The sequence below is a fragment of the Mustela erminea genome, chromosome 17 (assembly GCF_009829155.1).
Source record: "Mustela erminea isolate mMusErm1 chromosome 17, mMusErm1.Pri, whole genome shotgun sequence".
NCBI classification, from domain to species: Eukaryota; Metazoa; Chordata; class Mammalia; order Carnivora; family Mustelidae; genus Mustela; species Mustela erminea.
In genome coordinates, this window is record NC_045630.1 from 55,867,497 (window position 1) to 55,883,391 (window position 15,895).

The following is a 15,895-nucleotide window of genomic DNA, read 5'->3' on the forward strand; positions in this document are numbered from 1 at the left end:
AATGCACCAAAAAATGCCAGGCGAACAAATGACGGATCTATAGGGTAGTCCTAATGTTTTAGGACTGTTCTGTCGTTTTAACTTACAATGTGGAACGGGGGGAAACTTATGTAAAAATAAATTTTAAAAAGTAGTACACAGATTGGAAAGGACAAGTTTTCTCTTGATAGTCCAACAGATATGAAATAAAGCAGCCTCATTAAATCATAAGTACTTTAACCTTTTCTTGAAAGAAGGGAAAGATTTAAAGATTTATAAAGAAATTTTTGCCTAAACTAGGAAATGACTCATATTTGACATGTATTGAAATGATAATGCTGATTTCAATAGGCACTCTAAGAGCACTTTACTCCCAGGAGAGTAATTCAGTCATGGTTACCTTTTCACATTTGGATTTTAAACTTTCTTTTGTAAAGCTTTTAATGTACTACTGCCTGCCAAAACATGGCACAGTTTCACAGATAAGGCAAAATAAAGAGAAGTAAAAAATATTTTTTATCATTGCTGATGCAAAAATATGCAACAAACATTATCTATATGATATCTTCTGCTGATTCCTTTTCCTCAACGGTTTCTATTTCCATATTTTTTAACATTATAACCTAACTGGGCCCCACTGGTCAGCGGGTGGGATCGACAATGTCAAGATACAGAACATAGGAGTCCCCTATCTCTAACTCCTGGGAAATGAGAGGTAAGCACAACCAGATGGAATCCATCGTGTGCTAAACATGGCCTTAACACCAGGCATGACTTAACCTCCTTTTGAACCTAGTGCTATGGAAATACCACTTACTGTCAATTGCATTTGATAAACTCAAATCCTAAGTAAAAGCTGAGTAGATAAGGCAAAACACACTGATCAGATATTCCTCTGTCAATACCTTCCTATAGAAATCAAGCATTGTTACCTCTCTGCATTCATATTTCAAATTTTCTCCCTAAGGCTTTAAATGTACTACTACGCCAAGATGCGGTGGAATTTCAGTTACAATCAGGCAAAACAAGGATATGTACGAAGTGTATTGAAATCCTCAAGAATGATATCTGTGCTAAAATAAACTTTAAAACCTAGATAACAATTCTCAAGGCCCTGAAGGAAGTCTACTTCTAACCTGCTTTAGGTTGCAAGAACAATGTGAGACATCAAAGATTACTGCCATAATAAGAAAGAGGGCACAACAGTCCTTTAGTATGAAGGGGGTTTGCATGAACCACTCTTCAGCCACCCCTCTGAGCCCATGGGGTGGGGACTGCTGTACACTGGACTTCTGCTGTGAAAGCCACGTGTGGGGATTTTTGTTGCATTGGGCCATTTATAGGACCCTGAAAAAAAAAAAAAAGGATAAACTCCATCTCCATTCCTAGGAACTGTAAAATACCAGATTCTCACAGTTATATTAGCCTTTAACAGCTTCTTAGGCTAAAACAAACTGTGGCTGACAACTAAAGTAATCATATAACACTTTTGAGCATCTGAAGTGTAAAGTTCATTAGTTCTAAGGTCAGCATTTTAATGCAACAGCCAAATTTTATTCACATCATCAGTCGCAATCTGCAAGAGACAGCTGTAAAAACCAGGCGGGGGCTTTAATGCTGCCATAACTAGTAAAATCAGTACCAGTCCCTGAAAGAGCCCGCCACATTTTTTAACATAATATCCTAACCAAATTAAGCAAAAATTTCCTAAGGATCTTATTATCCCCAAAGAGCATTGTCCCAAGTTCTGGTGGGAGTTTTCACAGCAACTTTGAGGGGAGAATGCCGGAATATCAAGAGCTACATCACCAGGTCATTTAAATGTTATTTTTCTTTAGTTGTCATTTACACATAAATGAAATAGGAAAGAACAGCTCCAGACCTCGTGGAAAGATGCCATTTAAAGGAAAGAAAGGAAGACAGATCCTTGTGTTTAACCAAATGTTAAATATTTTTTATTTTACTCACCTGCACACTAAGATGAATCCATTTCTTCACAAGAATTCTCCCCAGTGTCATTACTTTTATTGGAGGCTGCAAACCATTTACTGTGCGATAATAAAACGTGGTCTCTTTCTCGGATATTGTAAGTTTGAACACAATCTGCCCATCCGCTGTCTTTTCTATAACACACCTTAGGAAGCAACCAAGAGAGAGAAAAGATCAGCATCCAACCAAAAGACAGGCTAAGGCATGGTGCAGTTACAGTGGTGTGAAAATCACCCCAAACTCCCCTCAAAGGGGCACCCAGTGAATGAGTGCCTGAATGCCATTATATTCAGAGCAAGTTATACTCATTATACTCCAATTATTTTTTTTTATTTTAAAAAAATAGGAATTTTTATTTACAATATACTCACCAGAACCTCAACACCTTTTATGAGATTCATGATGAAAACGAAAGTGCTTGAATCATCAGGCAAAACCAACATTTAGCCTGTTGGCTCATTAGTCTTCTGCTATTTCCTTTACAGGAAGAGGTACAAGACATGAAGTCCTGCTTGGGGATTGAGTCATCCATGCAAAAAGAATTTTTTTTTTTAATGTAAAGAGAATTTAGTGTCCATAGAAGACTCGAAGTGCTAGCCCTGAAGTCAGAATTGCTCTATTGAATTCCCATGATGAAATGGAGAATGGACAACTGCACGCAGACTCTACTTACTTCCTCATCAACTGGCCAGAAGCCAAAGCCAGTGTCTGTAAGAGCTCTCCATGGCCACACAGCCCAAATGAGGCACTGACAGGACATTAATGATCTTGGATGAAAGGTCATACAATCTTCTAAGGACCACAGTGAAATAATATTTTGATAAAACAGAAGAACGTTCAGAAATTTTCTAGGTCTTATATCAGGCCAATTACCCAGTTATTTTTTTAAAAATCAATTTTATCCTCATCATAGTGGCACACTTTTCCCATCGCTGTAAATAGACAAATGGTGTTTTTATAAATGTTTATTTTCTACATTAATTTATGTTTCATATAAATTATCTTATGTTGAGTGTATGATTGCATGTTTCGGACCACTCTGTACTCCCTGAGCAGAAACAGCTATGAAGCGAAGCCTCATTCCTCTCTCTTACATTTCAATCTAGAGGGTCAACTTCTTAGCAGAAGAGAGAACATGATGAATGCTTGCTAGTAGCCTCCTGAGTGGATTACTCCAAAAGATCTGCTATTTAAAGACAAGTATCACTGACATTAGCTATTAACATCTCCCCAAATAACTAGCTCTTAAAGATGCCCATCAACCTGCATGTCACAGACAAGAACTCAGCAGAGGGGAGAACTTCACCAGGTCATGGAGGGGTCTGGGTCCTTTTCTTCACCAGCTGCCTGCTACTCAGCTCAGGCATATCCAGGGCCATGCCTGGTCCTGGAACCCTTTTCTCTGGTTCAGGGTAGCTTAAGCGGCCTTCGTTGGTGTTCAGTTAATGGTAATGGTACCAATCGATCTGTCTTTCCCCATTAGCTCCTGAGTTTTCTGAGCACAGCAGAACCAGATATACAGCAGACCCAAAAACTAAGGAGTCGAAGACCAAATCGAGAAGAGGAAGCATCAAAGAAACAAAGGTAAGATAGGGCCAACCAAAAACTATTGCTAAGGAGGTTTTAAAACTTTCCTTAAAGGTCACATTTTCCACAATTTATTCCTTCTCACTTGCATGTATTCTTTCCTGGAGTTGAGAGGTGAAAATAAGATTGGAGGCCACTTAATAGTTACTATTTCACTGTTTTCCTATATTTTATATATTTTTTGGTGATAAAGTCGTGAGAACAAGGATATTTTTAACACAGGCAAACAGGTTCAACTTTATAGAAATTCTACTGTGATTTCTTTTTCTTTTAACCCTCTGGTGGGTTGATCTTTCTAAATCCCTGGGATGAAACTGCTCTCTCTTGACCCCCTGCCTCCAGATGTCCGGGTCTCAAACAACCTAAGAAGAGTTTGCCTCTACTCATTTTTCTTGAGTTTTAAATCAACAAGTTAAAATTTGACCATTACTCAAGAATGTATTTGCCAAATGCAGGCTTATTTTCCCAAGCTTACTGAAAATGCATTTCTTAATATGTTATTGATTATCTTCCTTGCTATTTTGTTTGCTTGTAAACATACTAGCTTTGGTAGATAATGAATGTGAGAGGAAGGCAGGTAGCAAAATATTTAGGAACTGGATTTATTCTGCTCCTGGATAAACAATAATTGGATAATCCATGCTTTGTTTGTTTTACTTATCTAGTGCAAACACCCCGAAATTCCCCCAATTCCCATAGTTATTTTAGTTTTGAGAATGGAAACGACCTTGATGCATGGAACTCTCTAGACCGTAAACCATGTGCCACTGCCTCCATCAATACCCCTGTCTTGTTTATACAAAATGAAACCAACAGAAGAAGAATTTGGTAGAGACACATCCCATGGAAAAAAAAAAACTTGGGGAAAAATAATTTTCCCTAGCCATATTTGTCAACAGACAATTTTTAAGTCTCTTTGGACCCTTTACATAAACTGAGTGGGTTGGATTTATTGACATTTCAAACAATAAAAAAACAAAACAAATAAACAAAAAACCTAAGGTTTGCTTTTACAGGAGATACAGAAATAGAGATAATGGTTTGTGATCATTTTAACTCCAAATGAAAAAAAAAATGTCAACTTTCACTTGGCAAATTAAAACTAAACAAGAAAGACATTTAAGTCATATTTGCTTATGAGATTATAAGACTTTTCTGGTTTGTTTCACAAGTTTTTAGATATTTGGCCAACACTCTCAAACAAAGAAACTGTCAGAGGGGAAGAGCCAAAAACCCTACAGGAAGACAAAAGATAAGCAAAAAACAAACAAACAAAAAAAAAAAGTCTCAAAATTTCCTTACTTATTCAAATCTCCAGATTGGCTCTAAACAGGGAAAACACATGAGAGATCAGTTTTAGAGGCTATTACAGAATGAAACACAGGTGGTTATACAGACTAACAAAAAATAATATGAAGGAGGCCCCCAGTCCACTCACCAGAAGCATTTCTACTATGATCGATGGCATAAAAGCTTTGGGGACTCTCTTATGCATATATATATATATATATATATATATATATATATGTATATATATATCAGAAAACACCACAAGGTAAAGGGTCAAAAGCTGTTATGTTCTCAGAGTTAGAGGATTAGTCATGTATTCAACTCATATGATTGGGTTATCTTCCATGAGTCAAACAAACATCTCTTCTTGGGAAAATCAGGATGAATAAAACACAGTCCTAAGCCCTCGGAAAGCTCTCTGCCTGATGAATATTTTACAGTCTGGCAGGAGTGGGCTGCTTATAAAAACCTAGATCAGAACTTAGAAAACAGCAATCATTTGTACCACTAGCCCCTACACATTAAAACTCTCACTAAGGCTGAGCCTCTGAAGGCCAAGACCAAAGTATTGGCTCAGTGGCTGGGAGATAAATGAGACGGGGAAACAGATCTGCCTGCAATGAAACTGTCTTAACATATTCTTTTTTGAGGGCTCACTTCACCCATGAAAAAGAGGAACAGAATCTAAATTTAGGGGGGAACGTTGGGAAAGGAAACCTGAAGAGGAAGACTAGCAAAGGAGTTGACCTTCAATCGCGCGAATTCCAGGGTTAGCCTTCATGTCTAGTTTAGAATCCATGTGGCCATCACTGTCACTAGTACGGATGGTCCAGGACCCTAGGAAAACTTACACTCACTCTACTACTTACATTACACCCTCTCGCTCAGGTTTCAGCCACACGGCTAAAGTAAATGACGCCGCCAGCCTCGGAGAAGGAGGAGAAGCAAAGCAATTCTTGTGACTTCCAAAAATAAAACTTGTGGAATTGCTCTGGCAGTTGGGACACAGATCACGCTCGTCTGCTGTGATGCAGCTCCTGAGGCCTTTGGAAAAGAGGGCCGTGTAGACGGGAGTTGAAGATCTATAGGGGCAATCCTGAATGCAAAGCCGCTGGGTACAGAACCCGAGACCCGCAGCAGCAGAGCTGTGACAGAAAGTGCTTCGGTCTGGGAGTCCACACGTCGCTTGGGTTGGCACAAGTGACACGTTCTTGAAAGCTCCCACATTCTCCAGCCTTGGGAAGAGACCCCGCGAGTCAGCCAAGGAGATGGCGGTGAAATACATAAAGATCAAGGTTTTGGTGACATGGGTCAAGAAGCAGAAGCCCAGGGAAAGAGCCCAGCCATTCATGTTTACCAAAAAGCATGCTTCTCCTAGCAAAGCATTCCTAAGTAAAAAACAAGACCAATGCCACTCGCCAGCCACACTTTGAAGCAGGGTGCTCTAAGTGATGTTGAGAGACTCCATTTTCAGGAAACCGCATACACGTTTTCACACCGAGGTAACACCAGAGACGTTCTGGGCCATGGCAAAGGCATGAGTAGCAGCTGGTGTCTGGGAAGCAAAAACAAAGTGTCAAGGAAAAGCTGCTATATCGTTAAAATTTAAGTTCATCCCAGGCTCGAGGACTTTGAGCCCCCGACAGAAAACATCGTTGAAATTCTCAAAGAAAAAACACTTGCAAGTACATTGTCTAGAGGAAAAGACTCCTTCCTTTGGTAACTGTCTTCATTTGGGGGAGAAATCAGATACCGGAATAGTCCACATGACAACCAGTCTTATAAGTACAGCTATACACGGATACATATATATTTTGGTGCCTATATTTCACCAGCAGCCATTTCGGATTACCACGCTACCCCCAGGGAATTAGCGCTATCTACTTAACAAGGGAAAGAATTGCATAGATTTTCTTTCCACACACACCTTATGTTGTAGCCCACAGCTAACTTACAGCTGTCCGAAATAAAGCTGGCAAAGCACTTTGGGCCCCCTCCCCCCCCATCCCAGCATGTGCAACAACTTTAAGCTCACAGTAAAGCTGATTAGAAACCCAACACCATCTGTCTGTCCTATGCCTTAGTATTTAGCAAACGCTCGTGTTCGTGTTTCCTCATATGACTATGTATTTGTAGGTTAAATATGGACCCCTAATACTGCGTAAGTAATTGTCCTGATAAATAAGCTGAATTACCGTTTCTTTATTGCATTTCAACCAGTCCCCTCAGTGTGACAAATGACTCTTCAGAGGACCGCTGTCCCTCGTTGCCTGGCAACGCTGCGGTAACCCCTGGGTTACTCTCAGCAAATAGGCCACAGCGGCAGGAATGCAGCAAGGAAGACCTGGGTGCCCGAGGAGAGCATTCTGCACGGTAAACACTTGGTTACCTGAAACTCAGAGCCTCAGAGCGCAGTCTGCTTGGTGGCCCGCCCGGAACTGAGCTTCCCAAGCTTTCAGCAGGTGCTTCAAGCAGTGGGAGGGACCTGGATGGGGCCAGGCCTGCATAATTTTAAAGTAGCAGTACACCTGATCCTATAATCCCCTTCGTGCCCCTCCCCTTGCCTGCTTTCAGGCACCTCCATCCATTTAATCTTGGAATCAAAATGATCTGCCACTATGAGCAACACAAGGAGTCATTTCTAGGGTTCCCTCTCTTTTCTGGGGAACAAAATGGAATTCTAAACCTTAATATACTGACACACTAGAAGCTTGGTTCATGGATATAAGTTTCTCTTACAAGCTGCCTTTTTCGCCTCTGGAGACCCTGTTCTAGATACATTTCTCTACATCGTGAGGAGCATCTGATGGCATTTCTATATGTTGCATCTGGAAATGGGAGATTTTAATTCAACTACAGAAGCAATAGGACTATTGACTTTTTAGCTGCCTAACTGGATATGAATATGTATATATTTATGAGTGCATGTTTGACATCAATTCTATCTAGGATTCTCTCTTTTCTACTTTCTGGGATATCTCATCCTAGATGAGAAATATCCTGAAGCAACCGATACTTCTATTGCTCCGATCTTATAGACGGAAATTTGTCTGGGAAACAACCAGTCCTTTGTGGTTCTGTTTTCTATAAGTTATCTTATTTAGAGACATGTTTAGAAATGAGAGAAATGTTTTATGGTGTTTTTTTATTAGTAAGGCAGCCAGAGACAAGCCCCAAATGTCATCTCTTTACCTTCCTCTACTTTCTCTTCAATGAGAGATCTGGAAACCACATCCTTTTATATATAACCTGATCAGAACTAGTTGCTTCTAGAGGAACCTTTCATCTTTTGTCAAAATATCCTATTTTCTACTTGTTGATTATTACAATCTTGCAAGGGCAAATTTCATTAAAAACAAGACCAGCTAATATGCAGGGCCTTGAGAATTTGGGGGAAATTGAAAATAGATACATAGGAGGCAGTGAATTAGACAAATGCATTATTCAGACCCGTTACAAAACACTCACGTTTGTCTTTTAAAAAGGTATTCAATCAATGGCTTCCCCTTATGCCTTGTGAATCCAAGGCCTAACTTTTTAAATTTTGTAACTACAGTGTATCTTTTGGGTCACCATTCTGGGGATAAGAATTCTTCTACCACATAACTGCTGCTTTGTAGTAGGAAGTCATGACTCAAAATAGACAATCTAAGATTAGCAATTCTGCTCCACGTTCAGAAATTCTGCCTGTAACTTGCTAAGGCAGACAACAGATTGACACATCTCTCAACTTTTGCAGTTCGGTCCTATCAATCCCGAGGACACGTCAGTTAAATGAATTGGGCACCAACAGTTCCACCACCCCTAGAACTGCCTGAGAAATAAGGAGAGAAAAAGTGTACAGGAGGGAAGTTCAGCTAAACATGTAGCTATAAGCTTTTTTTCTTCTTCTTCTTCTTCTTCTTTATTTATTTATGTATTTTTTTCATCTATTTCTGTGGCTTCACTGGGTAGTTTGGTTTAGGTTGGCTGCAGTCAGATGGTCTGATCTGGCCTCACTGTTTCAACTAGCAGTTGTCTTGACCGTCTTGGGAGTCTAATCCCAGGCTCATTCTGATAGTAGCAGAAAAACTCCCAGCCATGTAAGATGGGAGGCCACCACGTGCAAGGACACTTCATGCCTCTGCTGGCATCACATTTGTTGATGTTCCACTGGCAAGAGCAAGTCACATGACCAAGCCCAGACTCAAGGTTATCAAATAGACTCCACACTTTGAAGAAGGAATGGCGAAGTCACACTGCAAAGAGACACACACACACAATGGAAAGAATTTCTGACCGTTTTGCAATCTATCACAGAACTGCTAACAATTTCTTTTTCTAATTGTAAAGACGTCATGTCACATTGAATCCTTAATTCCTTGTTCCGAATAAGTCAAGAAAATGGGGTTTTAATTAGACAATTCTAAGCAAGTTCATGCTCATTCTGGAAAAACTTACTGTAATAAGCTTAGTTTTTCAAGCACTTGAGAGTAAGTTTTAATGGGCAAAATCAAGTTGTATTTCCTATTCCTATAGGTTTTTAGCACCCAGGGAATTGTTGTTAAAATTGTTAAACTTCTAGCATAACCGATCAAGGAAAAATAACAGAGGTATTATAATAATGGGTATGTAAATACAGGTAGAAACTAGGTATAACCTGATTATAAGTATAAAAAATATTGTAGATACTTTTATGAGAATTGTACTTGAATTCTTAGGCAAATTAGACTAATTTCTAAAAACATTTCCAACCTAAGCTAATTTGAGAAGACAACTAGAAACAACCCAAATTACTTAAACTAATTCTAATTTTTATACCTTCCAAATGGAATAAAAGAAAATATTTCCCAATTTACTTTATGAGGCTAGTATAACTTTGATACACATATTAAAGAAAAAAACAGAAGAAAATAAAAAAGAAAAATTATAGGTAATTCTAAAGTAAATAAACTCAAAAAAGAATTCTGAATAAAACATAAGCAAATGGAGTCCATAAGTATATGAAAAGATTAAAAGATTAAATCTCCTGACAAAGTTGGGCTCATTCAGAATTACAAAATTTATTTGAACTTAAATGCATATTAATATAATTCACCATAAAAATATATTAAAGAAAAAAGTTCTTGTGATTTGTTTGGGACCAAAATCCTTAAGAAAAGATGATTAATTTAGAACCAAAACCTACTTATTTAGAATGAAAGCCTTCAACAAACTAAAAACATCACTTGACATAGATTTGGCACTTTTGTAAAATCAGGAGTAGAACAAGGACACAAACCATCACTGCCTCTATTCAGTATTTCACTAGCCAGAGCATTGAAATAAGGAAAATGAATATGGAGGTTAGTACTGAAGTGATTATCAAATGTGATCTCTCTATCTAGATCACACCATCTGAAGACAAGTATTTGACCTAAGTTCTGGAGAGAAGATACACGTATGACCCATGCTGTTCCTCAGTTTCTGGGGCTCTCTCTTTTTTTTTTTAGGCACATACTACTTGACCCCTTGTCAAGTTAGAGGTGGTCACGTGACATGCTTTAGCTAATGAAATATGAGCAATGACATGTGCCATTACCAGGGCGAAGCGACGAGTACCAGTGTGCAATTTACTATGTTTGCTCACTCTCTCTTTCACTCTGCCACGTCCAGATGGTGCTGCTCTGTCGGCCTCTTTCCCTGGCTGGGAAGACATAGATCAGAGTCCCCCCTGCCGACCCTGTTGGACATGTAGCATGTGTGAGAAATAAACTTTTATTGTTTAAAGGAACTTTTTTGAAATTTTGGTCTTCTTTATTACTGCAGAATAATTTAACCCAATCTGATATACAGATCGATGGGCAAAAATCAATTGCACTTCTCTATGCCAGTTAAAGAATGAACTAAGCAAACTAGAAAATGTAACTAACCAAATGATGCTGTTTATAAGGTACTTAGGAAGAAATCTAAAAAGTGCATTACTACTATTAAAAAAAAAACTAAGCTTTATTGATTAACATTTAAGAGACCCAAAACAAAGGGAGAGATAGATTATGTCCTTGGATTAAATGACTATCATAAGGATTATGTTTTTATATGGTAATCTAGTAATCCAATGCAATTCCTATAAAAATCTATTAATCCATGCAATTCCTATAAAAAAAGAATTTTCCTATAAAAATTCCTATATTTATGGAACTTGACAAACTTACTCTAGAGCATAAAAGAAGAACAAAGACCTACCAGTATCCAAGGCATTGCTAAAGTAAAACAAGGCAACAAGAATCTGTCTTTGCTAACAGATTTCAAGAGATATATTAAAGTCATATAAATTAGGAGAGTGTAACATTAAAGCAGAGACAGGGGAAAAAAAAAAACAATAGAAACATAAAGAACCACAAGAAAATATTCACATCCCTATAGAGATTTATATTTATTTCTGCATATCATTACAAAAAAGACTAAATCAATAACAGTTTCAAGGAAAATTAATTACCCTTACTAGAAAATAAAAGGAAACTGAATCCCAATCTCTCACCAAATATAAAAATTACCACATACAGGTAGATTGAAACTTAAGTGAAAGCAGCAAAACTTTAAACTCTTTTGAAATTAAAGAAGACATTTTAATGCCTTTGAGACCGGAATGTATTTCTTAAAAGAGCACAAAACATAAAAGATAAATAAATGTGACTACTTTAAAACTAAGAATTTCTGCCCAAACGTCCTCATAAAGCGATAACATAAGCCATGTAGGGGACATGTCACACATAACAGAAAGAAAGATTACTATACATAATATTTACACAGTTCCTACAAATCAAAAGATAAATACTGAATTTTTTTAAAGATGTGATAGGAACAAGCATTTCACAGAAGAATAAACACAAGGGTCCAATAAACTTATAGGAAGTGTTCAACCTTATCAGTAATCAGAGAAAAGCAAATTAAAGGCCCAATGAGATTTTATTTAGATAGTACAGATTTTAAATCAGGAAAATGCCAGTTTTAATGGACAGTAGGTAGTAACAGGAACCCTAAATATTTCTGGCGGAAGAGTAAATTGACATAAATGCTTCAAAGAGCAATTTGGTATATTTAGAAAATTTAAAGCTACATATATCCTAAGAAACACAAGTTTCCACTTACATATCTGCATTAGAAAACCAGGGGGTATAGTCCGCGTGCACACAGTTGCTGGTTTCGGTAATGCCAGGAAGTTGGAAAGCACTCGATGTCTGTGACAAATATCAATAAGCTGTTATCCTATTACAATGAATTCTGCTGCTTATCTCATTCTATACATTTTTTTCTTATTCATTCTACTTTTCTCCTGGGTTTTGTGGGTGTCTGTGATAGAAGATGGCTGTTGAAACAGTTCTCCAATCAATTAGGGCGCGTTTCTTCTGACACAGGTGAAAATGGGTAAACACAATTAAAGCACATTTAAAAAGAGGAAGAAAAACAACTTCTTCCCTCCTCCACCCCATCCATTTTCTTTTTCTTTTAAAATTACATTAGAACCATATGAGCACCGTAGAAAAGATTTTTAAAGCAATGTGGGGAGAAAAAATAAAAGACTTTGGCCACATCCCACAATCATCTACTCATTACGCCTCTGCTGTTAGAATCTTTACCTTTTTCTGCAAACACGAAGCATGAATTTTCTACACAAAACAGAGTCAACATTCTGAAAAACTTTAGGAAAATGTTTCCTATTTTTGAAATATCTCTTCCATTTCCTTTTGCAGCTTTCTGAACCAATACAACTCCTTGCAATGCTTAACATTCAGAGAGTAAATGAAATCACTTTTTTTTTTTTTTCCTGGTGAATAGCAATAATTCACCTATCACTTGGTTTCCAAACTCTTACTAAGGCTGCTAAAACAAGGTACCTGGGAATAAATCTAAGAAACAGCATATATGAGTAAAAGTGACATTATCACCCACAAGAGAAAGTTTAAAAGAAGCCAAGGCCAAGTGGCCCCCTCCCCTTATGTGCTAATTTTAATCAAGAAAGGAGCCCCCAGCATTTTGCAGGTTTCCAAATGACTACAACACCTAGAAAACCCTGATTACCTGCAATGTACAGGTAACATGACGGACATGTAACAAAAGCAAGAAATAAACCCATATGGTTTGAAGCCTTTGAGTTGTTAGGATCGTTTGTTATGAGAGTAGACACTACCTCATGTGGTACACAGGGCCTGCTGCATTTCCCAATACTCCCACACAGGTACTAGGGTAATTGCCAACACTCCTATCACATGTTCTAGAACAAGACTGGTACACTGCATGGACAGCCAATGACATAATCTGCATCCACAGCAATGCATTTTCTCCCGTCTGCTGGCAGGCCTTACCCCACAGCAGGGAAGCGTCTACTACAGTGCCTAGAAGGCAGTTATAGCATCTTTAATTTTCTAGGTAAATCTGAGAAAGCAGCAGCTAGTTGGCCCCCAGAGCCAACGAAGAACAAAACAGAAAACAAAAAGCTGACCACATTCTTCTCACGTGGGTCTTGCTTGGAAAAGGAGATCATTTATTCTGGCAAGAAAACCTCCCTTAGAGAGAAATCTCCCCAATAAGGGCCTGTGGGAAGAAGAGGATGGGCAAAGGGAGGGCTGGACCAGAGCGATGAGATGGTATGTAAGGTGGAAGCAAGTTAAGTCAGAGAAAATAACCAGAGTTGATGGGGACATAGTGTGGGGAACCGTCTCAAGACTGGTCACCCACCCCAGATGGCAGGCCAACTAGGAAGTTGCCCTTTTTTCCACATTCATTCCTGAAGTGTCAGGCAGGAGCTGCACCTTAATTCTCCAGAAAACTCCACTGTGCTATAGAAGGGAAGCCCCCTTTCTTGGAAGGGGTTAGCAACTTTCCCAGGGGCTCCCTGGAAGCTGACTTCTCCCCATTGTTTGATTCTCCAAGCCAGGTCTAGAACCTTGATAACAGAGCATTTGCCTCCTTGAAAATATCAGAAACTTCAGAATATCTCACAGCCAAAGATAAACAAGCCAAGAAAATGAAAAGCCCCAGGACAGCGTTCCCTGACAGAGCCAGAGACATGGCCACAGAGATGTGACCCTCGAAGGCTGAGTTGGCCACAATCCAATCTGAAGACAGTCACTGAAAAGACAAGCAAAGCTTCATGCCTGGCTGCATCTCCCATAAGATGTGGAGAAGCTGGTGGGGGAAGTATGCTATTTTAGGAAATTGCTCCTCCTCCCCCCACCAAAATAATTAAATGTTAGATGAATGAACCATACCCCCCCTCCCCGCCATCAGCCAGAGCATCAGGACAGGAGGTTAACACTTAGTGGTTAAAATGCAAGCTCCCCAGACAGTCTGGGTTAAAAGCCTGACTCCCCTGCCTATTGCCTATGCATTGTTGGTGGGTTACTTTCTTGCTTTGGCTTTCTCATCTACAAAATGAAAATATGACCTATCTCTTGGGGTTGTTGGGGGATTAAATGTAGAGAACAAAAGAAATGACTGGGTTTTCACAGTTAGCATTTGTTATATTTTTTTTACTATTTATACTTAATGAGATAGTTTGTATATCCAAAGTCAAAAAGAATAAATACATTTGGAGGAAGTGCCACCATAATATTTCTCTGTCATTAAAAAGTTTACCAAACACTTTCATAGATAACTTCATTTGATCTTTATGACAAGTCTACAAACTGGATAAAGACCACATCACTCCAAAAATACACATGAAGAAAATGAGAATCAGGACTTAAAAGCACCTTACTCAAAGTCACTTGACTGGTAAGTGGCAAAGCTTGGACAGAGCCCAGATTATCTGCATTGAGCCTCATGCCTGTCATTTTATACCAAATATATGCAGAGAAATACAATTCAACCCTCTAACATTGAATTTATCAGATTTCCAGATTTTTCTGAAAATGTTCAAAGTTTTCACAAGGGTATTATAAAGGTACTATAGGTATTATACTATACCTAGTTATAATAAGGCAACATTGAGAAGGGTATTATAAAGCAACTTTAAAGAGCCTCAGTTTTATATTCAATATCTAGGTCTTATCAGTTATTATTCTCTTGCCTTGACCAAAATTGTTGAACACATGTTCATATACTTCTTAAATTATGCAAACTCTCCAATGATCCAAGAATTGTATTTGTTTGAGGCATAAAAGCTTCACCTCGATATTTCAGGTTACACTGGGACAGGAGGAGAACTTGATACCGCTGATAGCATGTGGCAGGCCATCTAATTCCTGTCCATTCTTTCTTCTCAGCCTGGGTAAGGGCTCAGACTGAGCCTGGCAGGTGAATTCGAGAGTGGCTCTCTAGGTCTGTGCCTGGCAGCGACGTAACAGCTGGGAAGCAGAATGGGACAGGTAGCGGCAGGCAAGTTAATGGCTGGCGAGCAGGACAAACAGGTGGGTGTGGGTCTGAAAATGAAAATGACACGATGTGGAGAAGGACATCAGGGAAGCAGAGCACAGAACTGAGCTCAAGCCAAACAGACAATCAGCAATAATTAAGGGTCAAGTTTCTACAGAGAGCTGTGCCTCTCGGAATGACATGACACCTCTTTCAAAAGGTGGGAAAGCTCTGGATTGCCTGAAACCCATGAGTGTGTGGTTTCATAACATTTTTGAAAAAGTGCCATTATCTTGAAGGGAGAATCATGAAGACAGAGCATGACACACCACACAGGGCGCTAAACAGGGAGGGTGGTATATTTGGTCTTCGACACTCAATACGATTGAATTATACCTAAAACAAAGTAAGTGAAGGTTAAGGTATGCTATATTTAGAAGAAGTGGAGGACACAAAAGTAATGATGGGAACAAAAATTGCTTTGCTTAGGAGAAAAAAAATGTGTTTGAGAGATGTTTTTGTTTTGTTCTGTTTTGTTTTGTTTTGATTGCGGGGAAATAACATGGAATGTACTATACTAGCAAAGGCTCCTAAAGGGGTCTTTGTATCTCTCCGCTGTAACCTACTTATTTGGCTTATTCATATTATTTTTAGGTTCAGAGGACAAATGCTTCAAGAAGAGGAGAACAAGAAATAGGGAAATGATTAGGACAGTAAAATTGGAACAAAATAGATC

At 38.7% G+C, this 15,895-nt stretch overlaps 1 protein-coding gene across 1 annotated transcript in view; it reads right to left on the reverse strand.

Annotated features, from left to right (window-relative positions):
• The window catches only part of USH2A (usherin), a 681,041-nt gene extending 674,845 nt beyond the window's left edge, over positions 1-6,196 (reverse strand). The window contains exons 1-2 of the mRNA XM_032319004.1: positions 5,715-6,196; positions 1,948-2,113 (exon numbers count right to left, since the gene is read on the reverse strand). Coding sequence (XP_032174895.1) covers positions 1,948-2,113; positions 5,715-6,196 — 648 coding nt within the window. The remainder of the gene's footprint in view (positions 1-1,947; positions 2,114-5,714) is intronic.
• Between the last annotated feature and the right edge of the window lie 9,699 nt (positions 6,197-15,895).